The sequence below is a fragment of the Pyrgilauda ruficollis genome, unplaced genomic scaffold (assembly GCF_017590135.1).
Source record: "Pyrgilauda ruficollis isolate IOZ18807 unplaced genomic scaffold, ASM1759013v1 scaffold12, whole genome shotgun sequence".
NCBI classification, from domain to species: Eukaryota; Metazoa; Chordata; class Aves; order Passeriformes; family Passeridae; genus Pyrgilauda; species Pyrgilauda ruficollis.
In genome coordinates, this window is record NW_024510321.1 from 6,617,620 (window position 1) to 6,631,594 (window position 13,975).

Consider the following 13,975-nt stretch of genomic DNA (forward strand, 5'->3'; position numbering starts at 1 on the left):
TGCCTGGTGTTTTGGTAATGGGCTACCCTGAGTTCTTTGCTTAAGCATTTGCCATTTTCTAAAAAGTTCATGTCATCTGCTTTTGTTGATAGATAAAAAGTCTTTCTTATTGGCTTTCTTGAGGTTTCTCACCTTTTGTTCTCTCTTGATCTTTGCTGTTCTTACAGCACCGCAAATTCTGCACTAGAAATATACTCCAGCATTTTTATTGAAACTGAATCTAATACTCTGTCCTCCCATAAGCTTCTGGTAATACCAGAATATTATAATAGATTATAATATACTGCATTTATCTCCAGACGGTGGTTGGTAATACTCTTAAGTATCACTGGTTTAACATTTGGATTTTCTGAAGCTTGGAAGTTGTATTTATATAGTATTTTCCCCTTTTTAGAAATGCCTTGACTTTTTTTTTTTTCCCTTCTCTTTTTGCTGCTTAGCTTTCTTAATCTGATATGCTGCTCACATTCAGTAAAAAATTGACTGGAAGTACCAAAATGACTACAGTAAGAGGAATCATTAGAAAAACCCCAACACCCTGCATTTGTACTGTTTGGAGCAGGCCTTTTTTGTGAAAAGGTTATCAGGGATGGAAAAGTTCTGCTAAAATAGACTTAGAGGGCTGAAATGTTATTATTTGCTGAGTGGTGCTATTAATCATCCTGATTTAGGGAGCAAAAATCATAAACAGGGTCTGCCTAGCTATATTAATGTGTATTTGGTGATAGATACAACAAATGATAGTGCAGCAGCCTCCTGCTGCCTTCTCTCAGTGCTTTTGGTATTTTTTTTCTTCTGCCTGCTGTACTTGGCTGTCAAAATCATAAAGGAATAGTTTCTCTGACAAGTCCTGCCCCTTTTCCTGTCTCAGCATAATCCATCTTGCTGAGCATTCTGCAGTGCCCTGCGGTAGAGTGGTTGCTGTGTCTCACTTGAGAGAATTACAGGAAGAGCGCTGGAGAATTGTTCCCAGGCTGCTGACAGCAATCACCTGACGGCTGAACACGTGCTGATACCAAGTGCTGACCTCTTCCTTTGCTGTGCAGGCTGATAAGGCATGGCCAAGTCTTGGTTAGGCTTTGGTGTGGCAATAATCCACTGAGAAGCTGGGTTGATATCAGGGATCTCTAGGAGAGTCCATGATCTTCCTTAAATAACTTTGTTTCTGCAGCTGTTGTGGTGGGGAGGAGAGATGCACTTGGAGAATAGGCTGATACGCTGTGGGAGATTAAAAACTCAGAGTTTACATGATAGGTTGTTTTGTTTTTATTCAAACTCCAGGTAACGAGAAAATTTGGATTATAAATAGAAAGCTTAACAGTGGGAGTAATATAGTATATAGATCATTGTACACGTGAGTGAATGACCTTCATAACTAACCCATGAGTCATTCCTGTGAGAATAAATTGGACTACAAAACAATTAACTGCTGTGGTTGTACTTGCTGGTTGATATGATAGACTGACAAAACTAGCCTATTTTAAAAATGGACATAGTGCTTGTTTTGGAAATTATAAAATTCCCACATTTCCACATTAAGTGTTGGTTTGCTTCTATAAAGGTACTAATGGGTCATCTTTATGTTGAGGAAAAATTGCTTTACATGGAAGAAAAGGAAGCTACAAAACAAAAAGTGTCCGAGGTAGAAAAAAATCTTACCACTTGCTTGCTAGTGTATGTAAGATAAAAGTTTGTTCCTGTGTTGTTTTACTCAATAACTATGAAGGTTGGGAGGGGGGTAGGGGTATTTTTTAGCAGCTGCCCTTGTTCAGCATAAATACATTGTGGCGTTTCACATTTAAGTAATTGCACATAAACCAGATGGTAACTTACATATTTTTATTATCATATTGATTACTTAATGATGCATAATGCATATTGTATTAACTTGGTGATTTGTTACAAATCAGCTTGGATTTTTGTGGAGGTACCAGAAGTGGAACAAATACTGCATTTCTGACCTTCACTTTGTCAGTTGTAGTTCTGAACAGTCAGGCAGTCACAAGTCTTTCCTTGCTTTCATACCTCTATTGCTGCTATCACCAGGTTCTTCAGTTTTCATTAAAAGCTTATTTTGAACTTCCAGTACTGAAGAACTTGGTAAAATCATTGGTGTTCTCAATAACACTCATTTTGGGAGAGTTGTGATTGATGAAGAGAGTAGTTGTAGTTGCTAAACTTTTCTGGTTTTAATGCAAGTATTATGCTTATTGACTTTCTGGTTTATGATTGCAATTTTTTTCTGTTGTTCTTTGTCTCAAGAGAATTAGAGAAAAGCAGTTTTCTGATAATTCTGGTAAATAAAGACTGCTTGTATAGGTGCTGGTGTTGTACCCCATGGCCCAACACCTCCCCCATCTTTTTTTTTTTTTCCTTTTTGGAAAGAGACTATTGTCTTCCTGGTGAGGGTGGGACAATAGCTGTTCTGAATGACATAACAGTGGAACTAGAATTTGAAAAACATTTTATCCATGACCCCCTTTCTCTATTTTTGCCCTCTCCTTCCTGCTTGGTACAGACTGAATGCCTCCTTGGGACACTGTGTGTAAACCTTCATGCTTTGCTGCTAAATGTGCATCAGAATACATGTTTGGAGTATCTAATGTGGCAAGTGCTAAATTAAACACTTGGAACACTTTAGGATTATGAGTCATCAGTCCCTGGCTGCTGTTTTTAGATTTCAATAATTAATACAATCTATCTGGAAGTTACTTTTCAGATCATGGTGATCCACAATAAATCTTGAATAGAATAGAAATAAGCTGGAAAGTTCAGGTACCTGTATGCAATATTTTCTATTATGTTTACCAGTTTTTAATGCTAAACAGGTAAAATAAGGAAATCAGCTACTTTATATATATAAAATTATTTTTAGGTCCAGAAGCAAGCAGAATTTAGACCAGAAGGAGAATAGCAATTACTTTTGGGGGAATCCTAGTTCAGTAGCCTCAGATGTTTCAAAGGAAGAATCTTGCCTGTTAACAATTTTTTTTTTTTTTTTTTTTTTTTTTTTTTTTTACTAAATAACCCCTAATGATTACATACAGAATCACTCAGTAATATTGACTCTTAAATGTTCTGTTTCGTAGAAGACCCTTTTGAGGACTTCTTCGGTGGCAGGCGGGGTCCAAGGGGAAGCAGAAACAGAGGTGGTGGAGGATCATTTTTCTCTGCCTTTGGTGGATTCCCTGCTTTTGGAAGTGGTTTCTCTCCATTTGACACAGGTAAATACCATAATATTTAAGAAAGAATGCAATTTTGGCTCATAAAGGATTGTAATACAACAAGCTGGCTTCTCCATTCAGGCAATTCTGTGACTGATTTTTTTTTTCAATTAAGCTGCTGTCTGTAAGGTGTAAATGAAAATTAAGCCATAGTTAGAGTATTTGGACCTGAAAGTTCATATAGAGTGAAGAGATCTCTAAGAAGTGGAACTTTCTGTTTTTATTATTTTGATTCTACAGTTTCTTCATGGCTTTAGAATGCTTTTGTTTTGTTTGCTTTCAGGAGTGTGATGAGTTTTATTACACGTCCTGAAAAACGTGCCTAAATCCCACGGTGCTACTTAGTTAGAGTGCTGGGAAGGAATCTGGGCATTGTTTGGGGTGTTACTGATACAGGATTTGTTCTGTCTGCCAGCTCGGGGCATCCCAACATCTGCACTAAAGCTGATGATCAGTCATTAGAGTTGCTGGCTTTCCCCTGAGAGCAGAGTGTGGATAAACGTTGAGTGGCTTTTCAGGGGAGGAGCTGGCAAATGGTTTTTGGACAATGCTGTGCATTTGGAACTTGAACTGTGGGTCCATATGAGAGAAATGGATTGGGCTGGAGCCGTGGTTTTATTCTCAGGCTGGTGTTAATGCCATCTAATCACTGATGCTGCGTGATGAAACCAGCTGAGGGCTTCCTGAAAGTAGGATGTAGTCTGAGTGGATGATAAATTTGGTTCCCACAATCATGCAAAATTACATTTTATTCAAATGCTTTTTTTTTTCAATAGGTTTTACTTCGTTTGGCTCCCTGGGACATGGAGGCCTTACTTCATCATTCTCCTCTACGTCATTTGGTGGCAGTGGAATGGGAAACTTCAAATCAGTATCAACCTCAACTAAAATAGTTAATGGCAGAAAAATTATTACAAAGAGGCAAGTGATATAAATATATTTATATGAAACTATATGTAGAGAGACTTAGATATCTATAGTTACATGCATATAAATATATTGTATCTTTACACACACACACAAGGTTTTATGTTTTACTTTTGTTGTTATGTTCATCATATTACTTGGATTTCTCTGAATCTTAAAAACATTTTGAAATACTTTATTGGGTTCTCTGTCTCTTCTTGGCATTGTTGAGTTACTTAATGCTGTAGCTGGAGCTCTTTTAGGCTTCAGAACCTCCTGTGTGGTGCTGCATCTTTTATTATGTTCCTTGACTGTGGTCTGCCCAGTCAGCTTGAACTTGTGTAAGGAAAGTGTGCTTGGTGTCTACGGACTGTGAAGCTTATAACTGGGAACTGGGAAGAATTTTAGTTTTGCAGATGTTATGAAAGAATTTTTCCTAGCATCTGCTTAGGGTGCTTTCCTAGGCAGTGTTTGAGTGAAGTCTTTCTAGTAACTTTTTTTCTGTCTGTTAAATTAAATAAGAAACTGAAGCCTGCTTTGGAGAAAAATGTGCTTGTTTGTTGGACAGTGAATTTTCAAGTCCTGTACACAGTGTACTTTCTCTCCATTTCATGCTTGTGATGGGGAAATCATTGTATTTGGGAAACCCAATTCTTAGCTAGCTATAGAAAATCCTACATGGAATATTATAATCAATATAGGAGTACTAAATGCATATTTAAATGTAATTTCATTACTTAATAGAAAATGATGGAAAAGTGAGGGAGGATGAATTGGTTTTGTTTGTTAACTTGGTCCCGTACTTGTAAGTGCAAGGTGCTTCTGTGAGCTGTTGTACTGGAGAGCTCCTATCATCTTGACCACTTAATAACAGCCTCTGGATCACATGCTGGTGTGGTCATGATATTTTTGTGAGTGTATTCCAGAAAAATCTGAAAACTCAAAAGATCTTTAATAATCTCCCTTTTCAATCCAGGGATACTTGAATTTTGTAACATGCATGCTGGTCATAAAGTTGGTGTATAGTAGGTCTACATATTACTTGCTCTGATCAAATTAAAAGTGGATTTAAGACTGTCCTGTGTACAAAATTGTGATTGGACCTAGAACATCATACATTTAACAAATGGGTAGGGACTAAATGCAGTGTCAGGATTGCGCAGTTGATCTGTCAAGGCATTTAGGTTTAGATAACAGTGTAGTGTGAGCACAACTGTGACAATGTATGAGGTGGCAGCTGTAACTGTGATCTCTACATCCTGGAGGATTCCAACTTCCAGAAGGCAATTTTCCTGACTAAGCAGTGGGGAAATGCAGATGGGTGCTGGTGCCAGCTCCGGCACTGGTAAATACCAAAGCTTGCCAAGTACACTTGCATTAAGCAGGTGCTGCTCCCTTACAGTTTGTTATCTAAACCCAAGGTCTGGTGTGTGTTTGAAATTGCCTGCAGTGCTCTAAAATGGCTCGTGGTGTTTTTGTCCTGCAGGATTTTTGAGAATGGACAAGAGAGAGTAGAAGTTGAAGAAGATGGCCAGTTAAGGTCGCTAACAATAAATGGTAAGGAGCAGCTGCTACGCTTGGATAACAAGTAATTCAACGCACGCATTTAACAGAAATTTTAAGCTCTAACAGCCACCATTTGAGGATTGACAGGAACATTTTTTGAAGATTTCAAACGAATTCAACTTTCTGTATATCCGTACTCAATCTTAAGTAGTATAAGTAGCTCACAGAAGCTCGTATTTGTCATAGACTTTTGAGTTAATCGTTGGGACCACATCAATTGGACCATTTTTTGTCCTTAAAATTGTTGTAAACTTCTGTATGCACTTTTCTTTTCTTATCTGTGATCAAGGTGAACCATGATCCTTCAGTAGTGCTAGGGCGAGATGTACACTAACACTAGCATGAATCTTGCTTTTTCCAATTTGAAATGTGAGCCAATTAGTAGTTCAAGTCTGCTGTGAAGTTAACAGTTCCAGGATAACCTTTTTAATAATTTCAACTTTTTTTTTTTTTTTTTTTTTTAATGTTTAGTAGTGAACAATGTTAATACATTTCTGGTAATGCATTTCTGGTTTAAATAAATTAAGGATGTTTTCTAGTTGTGCATGAATGCAGACAACTTTAGTAAGTTTTGACAAATGTTTAAATGTGTAATGTAAGCAAAAGGTAAACAAAAGTGAAGCCAGTGAGCTGAGTCTTTTGTCATTTGCTAAAAAAAAATTCAAAATGAATAAATGCTGATGTTTGTGGTGCATTCTTTCATGAATGGCATTTGTAACCTTCCTGTGTCTGTGTGTGATTTGGGCAACTTGGGAAAACGGTGCTTTTTTTTTTTTTTTTTTTTTTTTTTTTTTCCCCCCCTACCATCTTTTTCTTCAGTCTTAAGGATGAGGGCCTTTTTTCTTTGCAGATGTTTTCTTCAGTGTGAGTGAAAACATGATTTTTAATTTCATTTCTAAATCTGTATTTGAAGCACCTATTTTTAAGAAGCATTCAGAGGCTGACTCTCTAACTCCATCTTTTGCCCTAATATGTAATTATTTTAAGTCTAGGCCTAAAGCAACTCTATTTTAAAAAGTTTCCTAAAGTTATTCTGAGATTTGCTTCAAAAAATAATCTGTAGCAAATATAAGTAAACATTTGATAAATTTTATTTAACATTTAATAATTGCAAAAAGACTGAGAATGATGAGTTTTTTTGCTATTTTGAGAACAAATAACTGCTTTGAAGATTTGGACAAAATTATTAGGATTATGATATCTCACTCTTGTTTTTAGTCCTCAACCAAAAATCAAAAGATGGATTAATGCCCTTTGTTAATTTAATGGAGTAAAGTGTTCATTTGTAGCTAAGACCAGATTTTCAAAGTTTAGTGAAAGATGATTTGGTTTTGGTGTGTCACAGAGAAAGCATGCAGGTAACTAATGGTGAATGTTAACACCTGCCAGGTTCTGGATAGTTCCATGCATAGATCATGGATGTGCAGCTTTCATCTGTGCACCAGCTTTGAACATCTGGCCTTCACAAAACTCTTCAGGGTGGCTTAGTGGTTTAAAAAAAAAAAAAAAAAAAAGCATGGTGTTTTCAAATGATCACCTAATGCCTTCTTGCTGAACACCATCTGCTTTGTACTAACAAATGTGTTGATTATTAAATACATTGAAAAGATATGCTCTTGTTTTTCATGCAGGAAAACCATTTCAACTTAAGCCAAACCAAGCTAACAAACTGCTACTACAGAATTTGTATTTGCAGTAAAGTTAGTATATTGTACTTTTGTCCCTCTACCATTAATGCTAATTTGATAGAACTGAAAAAAATAACATGTAGAAGAAAAAATAAATATATACTTTGGTTTTGGGACTAAAGCAGTTATATACCTTTTCAAGTTCTTTGCAGAGTTCCTGTCACTTCAGTGTTGTGTTTTTGATGTAGAAGCACAAACTTAGTTTAGAATTAAACAGTGTTTTCTTGTTAATGCTGTTTTTTCCCCTCCCCATGTATGTTACTTCTTGATCCAGATAACTAAACATGAAATTTATTTCAAAATTTGGCTTTGTTGTGATGTCTGGAGTTATTAAAAATGTTAATTTATATTTATAGGATGCAGTGTGCTCCTTTAAATTATGTAAATTGTAAAAAGTGCTTTAAAATTGATTAACGAAGTCAAATAAAATTAGGACAATCTGGAGTTGAGTTTGAATGCCTTCCTCTGGATACCCATAGGTTTTACATTAAAGTGCCAAACTTCGCCTTCTAGTTTTATTCCAAGTCATCTTCTTTAACATTTAAATTACCTTGCTCAGGTTAAGAACACAATTAGGGTGGCAGATCTGTACCCACATGCTTATCTTCTTACCTAGGAAAGTGTGATCCTTCTCACAGTGTTACACACAAACAGGTCACACCAGGGTTCTGTAGTGAAATTTTTTAACACTAAATGTGCTCAAGGTCCAGTTGTTTGGATAGTCTCTGTTCTGCCTTCAGATCCCTGAAACTGCTTGTCAGAGCTGGCCAAAATGCAGCATTAAAATGGCAGCGCTGCATTTCCTTGGTAGAAACTGGCAAAACACAGGGAATGAGTCAGCAGAAGGCAGAATTTGGCAGTAGATTCCTGCAGGAATGACATACCCACACACCAGCATTTCCATAGGCTGGTAGTTGAACTGGATATGTGGTCCTGGTCCAAATATATCATTGGACCAGCAATTCCAGTTCCAGGTTGAAAAATTTGTCATCATTTATTTGATCTAAACCTAACAGTCTCCATCTCCTTCAGTGTGTTTTTTGAAATAACATCACATCCAACATTTTTTTTTTGATGCAACTTCTTGCATCCAGCTCATTTTTAAAAAACACAAAATAAATCCACGGTAACATTGAGAATTTCTTAGCTGAATTTAGTTGCTTTCTCCTGAAAACCCACTTGTTAGGTTGCTTTGAAAAAAATTTTATGTTGTTCCTTTCTAATACATAGTTTGCATGGATGTACAAGACCTATTTATTAGAAGTGATAGATAATCAAGGGCAGCACATTTCCTTAAACTTCAATTTTGGCCAAAATAGTACAAAATAATTAACAACAGAAAAAGTTCTTGACAGCAAATGCTAGGTACAAATGTACAGTGGGATGAGGCAGCTTCCAAAACCAGATTCTGTTGGATTAAAAGTGCCATCTTTTCATACATGAGGGATTAATTTTGAATATTTAGGGACACCATCCCATTTAAATTAAGCTTCCTGGAAAAACAGCGGTTTGGAAAAACCAAGATGGAGTTTTTGAACCTGCTAAGTCATTTAGTCTTTCATGCTCTGCTTCAAAGTTCATTGGTGGATACAAGAACTTTGTAATGCTTTCTCCTGGTGCAATCTCTTTGCAGTCCTTTGTGCATGGCAGTAATCCCAGTGCAGCACACTAACCCCAGTCTCTCTGTAGATTGCATGGCACCTACCCCTTCCACTTGGCTTTACTGAAGGAGTTTGGGATTTTGTGTTGGAATGCTTCACACTGTAAAATGGCTGCACTCCTGCAGTGCTCAGTTCTCACAATACCCCTCTGCTGAGAATCAGAGGGGTTGGTCTGTGGTGTAGGTGACAAAGCTGCTCTGCAGAGAATGTGTGCGTAGCATTTGTCAGGTGGATCCTGTATCAACTTGTGATTAATTGATGAGCTGAGTTAGAATGCTGAAAACAAGATTGTAAAAGATTTAAAAACCCATCATCTCTAAGCCCAGAGGGTTTGTATCTCTTCTCAGTGTTTGTGTTTGGTTATCCTGTTTCCTTGACTCCTTCAGTGTTTTGGCATTAGGTGTAACTGGAGGTTTGTCTTTTGTATTTAGCTGTGCTGTGTTTCAGACCATCTGTGGGATAGTCCAGTGATAATGTGAGATTTTATTTTTTATTTTTGGAAATGTGAGTTCTTGAATCTGCTTCTGTTCTGTTTGAGCAGTGGGCTCCTTTGCCTGAGTTTAATCTGTGGTTGTAACAGGATAGTGCTTCTGAAGATGGTTGTGTTGCACAATGAATGCTACAGCTGTTTGATGCTTGTGGTCAGAGAACCTTTGAAAAGGGCTTAGTACTTACAATACTTGTTAACCTTTTTGTGGAAGTGTTTCTTAGTATTTTTGGAAAATTTGCCTATTCGGTTGTGATTTTTGGATGTTCTGGTAATTAGGCTTATTTTCAAGTCATGGTATTCTCGTGGGCTAATGGCAATATGGACATCAGTAACCTGTCAGTCAGCAGTAACCAAACTTTGAAATTTACCCTTTTTTAACATAAGAAAGCCTGTTTGCACTGTCTGCTCCCTCAGGGCTTGTTTACTTTATGATTGAACTATGACCACAGACTTTATTTGCCTCAACATAGACAGTTTGGGTTTTCTTGTTACTGTTTGTCTTAAAGTGGTTGTTGTAGGTACAGAACTTCTTATCTTCCACCTGAAATGCTGAAATGGTCCTTATGTGGTACTAGGGCTGGAATGAAGAATGTTGACTTTGTTAGTGTTACAAACTGTACCTTTGAATTTTTAATTCTAGTGAGTTTCCTACTTGGTTTTGAAAAATACACCTTGGCTAGAGCTGGTTGCTGAGTGGAGTGCACTCCTGAAAGGTTAGAGCTGAAGGTGGTTGGTTTATACTCTGTTATATAGGTCATACATTCACAAGATAATAATAAACCTTATGTTTGAGATGCTGCTGTCAGATTAAAAAAAAAAAAAACACGAAAGAATTAAAATCCTGTGATGATCAGAGCCATAACCCTGAACATCTGCAAGCTGTGCTGATTTAAACTCACTGAAACTTCTCTGAAAACTCTGTTGTGGCAGACTCAGTGCTGCATTAGGTGTTATCTCACTTAAAACAGCTGGTAGAAAGTTAATCAAAACCCACATGAGTACTTTATGCACTGTCATGCTGCTGTGGCCAAAAGATAGGCAGGAGTTTGGAGGTGATAGTGCCCAGGCCTGAAAGCTGAGCTGTCCTGGTGTGAGGTAGATTGCACTGATGGCCTGACTGCTAATTACCTACTACATAAAGGAAGTGGAAGACTTTTAGATGTTGTCAGATTCAAAATGTTGTGGTGGGGATTAAAGTATGTTTAATTGAGAAGATAAGTAAAACATGTTATCAGAAGGAGACGATTAAATAGAATTCTCTTTAGTTTCTCTGGCTTTTACAATAAAGTTAACTTTGCAGCATATTGAGTTAATTTTAAACTCACTAAAATGAGGTAATTTTTGAACCTGACTTAAAACTGACAGTCAAGAAAACATATTTTTAGAGGCTTCTGGTAATAACTCCTAAAATTTGGCTTTGGCCTATAGCTTATCCTTACCTCTGGATCTCAAATGAGGGCTTTTCTGGCTCTTCTTTGCAATGCAGCCAACTTTAAGTGAATTTCCTAAAAACAGAAAAAACAAAACCCTGTAGCTGCTAGTTTACCAGCAGTGAAAGTAAAGCTGAATCCTTTCATTCACTTGAATGTTAGAGGGAGATGAAATAGTAACACCTGATTTGGAAAAGCTCACATGAGCTTGCTGGTCTGTTATATGATAGAACAGATAACATGGTACATTGAGAACGCTTCAGTTCCTCCTTCTTTTTAAAGTCAAATTTGAAATTTCCTGCATTGTTTCTTATTTATAAATTTATTTGAGTTACTAGAATGGGAGAGAAATCCAGCCGGGGTGGCTGGTCGTAGAATTCATGTTGTGGAACACACATTTGTGATGGCCATACTGTCTGTAACAGTAGTTACAGGAGTTGCTTGAAGGTGTTACTAAACCAGCTGAAAATGCAAAGCAGTAGCTCTGGAATCTTCTGTCTTGGTTCCAGTCACAAGCTTGATTGAATTGTGGTGCAGGAGGGGAATTTACCTCCCAGTAATAAAAAAAGTCCTAAGGCTGCAGAGGCTTTGAGACATCTGGTAGAGGAGCTGGGCAGCCTCATCCATCTTTTGGTTTCCCTCCAGAAATACACGTCAAGTCCATGTTAATCTTTGTAACATATATAGAGTGAGATTAACTTGCTAATTTATCACACATTTGCATAACTGTCACCATAGCCACCCCTGGCAAAGTTTTCTCCTAGACATGTAGTTGGAGGCTGCCTTTTACTCTTCACAGTAACTAAATCTGCATTTCTCATCCTGTTGTGATATTTGTCATACTCAGCAATGGAAATACTGTGCTTTGCTTTTGTGTAAGAGCATTCTGCAGTATCCGTCACTGTCATTCTCCTTCCAGGGGGAGCTAGACTGTGGATGTTTTTAAATTGTTTTGAACTTCTCTGTGAAAGTATTTCTGAAGGAAAATGGAGAAAACTTACATGGCCAAGGCTCAGCCTTTCCTGCAGCATTTCTTAGCTAGAGGACAAGGCCTCCTGTCTGCAGAGGACTTTGGCCGGGCTTTCTGTAATAATGCTGCCTCTCATCAGAAGGCGTTTTGGTGCTTTGAGTTACTTGGACATCTCCTGTTAGGTAGTCATTCAGACACCCCTGAGAATTACTCTGCTAATCTCATTTCCTACTGCTGGGTTCCTATGGAAATATGGTCAGGTCCTTATCACCAAATGTACTGCACTTGGATAATGAAATGGCATTATTCATCTGTTCAACACCAAGTGGGAGCTGGCTGTCCAGGAGAGCAGTAGAGAGCTAGAAATTCACTTGGAGCTATTTTGGCTGTATCTGGTACTGCCTGCAAGCAGGAGTAGCATTCACAAGCCTCCTGCCCTCGGTTTTTGATTGAGCTCCTGAGTAATTGCAAAGAGGTGGAAGATTTTTCTTTTGGGGACATTGACCTTGAGAGTTAGGACAACCACCAAAATGTTTCTTTTATTAAACACCTCTAGTGCTACTTCTGTCTTTTCTGGGATTGGATGGTGTACCCCTGAGAAGAACAGCAAATCTTAAGGTCCTTTAAACCAGTAAGGGGGAAGCAGGAAAACAATGCAGCTTGTTTTGTGCTGTTGACATAAATTTCAAGGACTATTCTCTTCATTGGCTTTTGCCTTTCTCATCAGGAAAACATGATCACGAGTTATCCCAGTGAATGCAGAAGTGGTGGGTGTTTGTCTGTGTCTCCTTCTCCAGTGAACTCTGCCTGTTCTCTGGCTGCCCAGGCTCAGCACTGCTCTGGAGGCTGTTCCCCTGCCAGCACAAGCAAGGGAGGTGCTTCTGCAGCCTGTGGATGGTGTGCCAAATTCCACTTTGATTCTGAAAAAATGTGTACACCAGTTAGAAAAAACTCTGCATATCAAAGGTCGCCTTGTTTGGAAGAAGAGTATAAATATTTGTATCAGGCTAGACAAATTCAAATGAGAAGATAAACACACATTTTTAACACATGGATGATTAACTGTTGGAAAGAGCTGCCAAGAGCAGTAGTTTCTCTGGCTTTCATGTCTTAAAGACCAGCTTTCTGAAAAATATCTCGTAGTGAGAAGGGAGTGCTTGGGCTTCACAGAGAAGTGGTGGAAGCTCTGGGAGCCTGGGGCACAGAGCGAGATGCACCATGGAGCACAGTGTTCCTTCCAGCCCTCCTCCATGGGCTGTACCTTGGCTTCTTCCCTCCTGTTGTGTTGCCATTGATGCACAGGTCATGTTCCCTTACTGTGGTTTTCAGACTGGGGGATGCTTTTGTGATGTGGGGGCCGCTTTGTCTCTTGGGAGGAGCTGAGGAAGCAGGGGAGCTGGGAAGAGAGGAGCCAACACCACGTGCATCTGGGGCAGCCTGATGACTATTGCCCTAAAGCATCCAGTTTGGGATGTGTAGGTGCCAAGAGTGGACTTCATGTGGGAGAAGACATTCTGGATCTGTTCAGGTAAGTTGCTTTATTGTAATGATTGGATTGGATGTTAAGTGAGGAGGAACCAGGGTGAGGTCTGTGATGACTGCCAGGGAATTAGATTTGGAATTTGCAATACAATGAGCCCTTGTGTATGTTCCTGTCTTCTCACCAACTACTGACTGCACACCTTGAGGCAGCCTAATCCCAGCTCCTCAGTTGAAGATTAGGATGTCTCTTGTTAATCAATGTAATGATACAGCAAATATCCACATTTCAGAGTAAGCTATTCATTTTCTTGAATGTGGGCAATGTTTTAATGGTCTAAAGTTTTTTATTTTTAGTGTGTGTTAAATCTCATGTGGCTAGCAATACATGTGTTTTGAATTTTAAGTGACTGTGATGAAAAGAGCTGGCTTTTTGTTAAGGGAATCACCTTTGGTATTGTGCTAAATGCCTAAGACTGCATTATGTCAGATAAATGGTTCTGCAGAATAGCCAGGGAATTGTCCTACAGGGCTGTGTGTGAAAAACCTCTCTGTGGATGA

General features: G+C 38.3%; 1 protein-coding gene across 5 annotated transcripts in view; it reads left to right on the top strand.

Annotated features, from left to right (window-relative positions):
- DNAJB6 (DnaJ heat shock protein family (Hsp40) member B6) overlaps positions 1–13,975 on the top strand; it is a 58,194-nt gene that overhangs the window by 21,456 nt on the left and 22,763 nt on the right. For all 5 annotated transcript variants that reach the window (XM_041488121.1, XM_041488089.1, XM_041488107.1 and 2 more), the window contains exons 6-8: positions 3,090–3,224; positions 4,001–4,145; positions 5,617–5,687. In XM_041488121.1, coding sequence (XP_041344055.1) covers positions 3,090–3,224; positions 4,001–4,145; positions 5,617–5,687 — 351 coding nt within the window. The remainder of the gene's footprint in view (positions 1–3,089; positions 3,225–4,000; positions 4,146–5,616; positions 5,688–13,975) is intronic.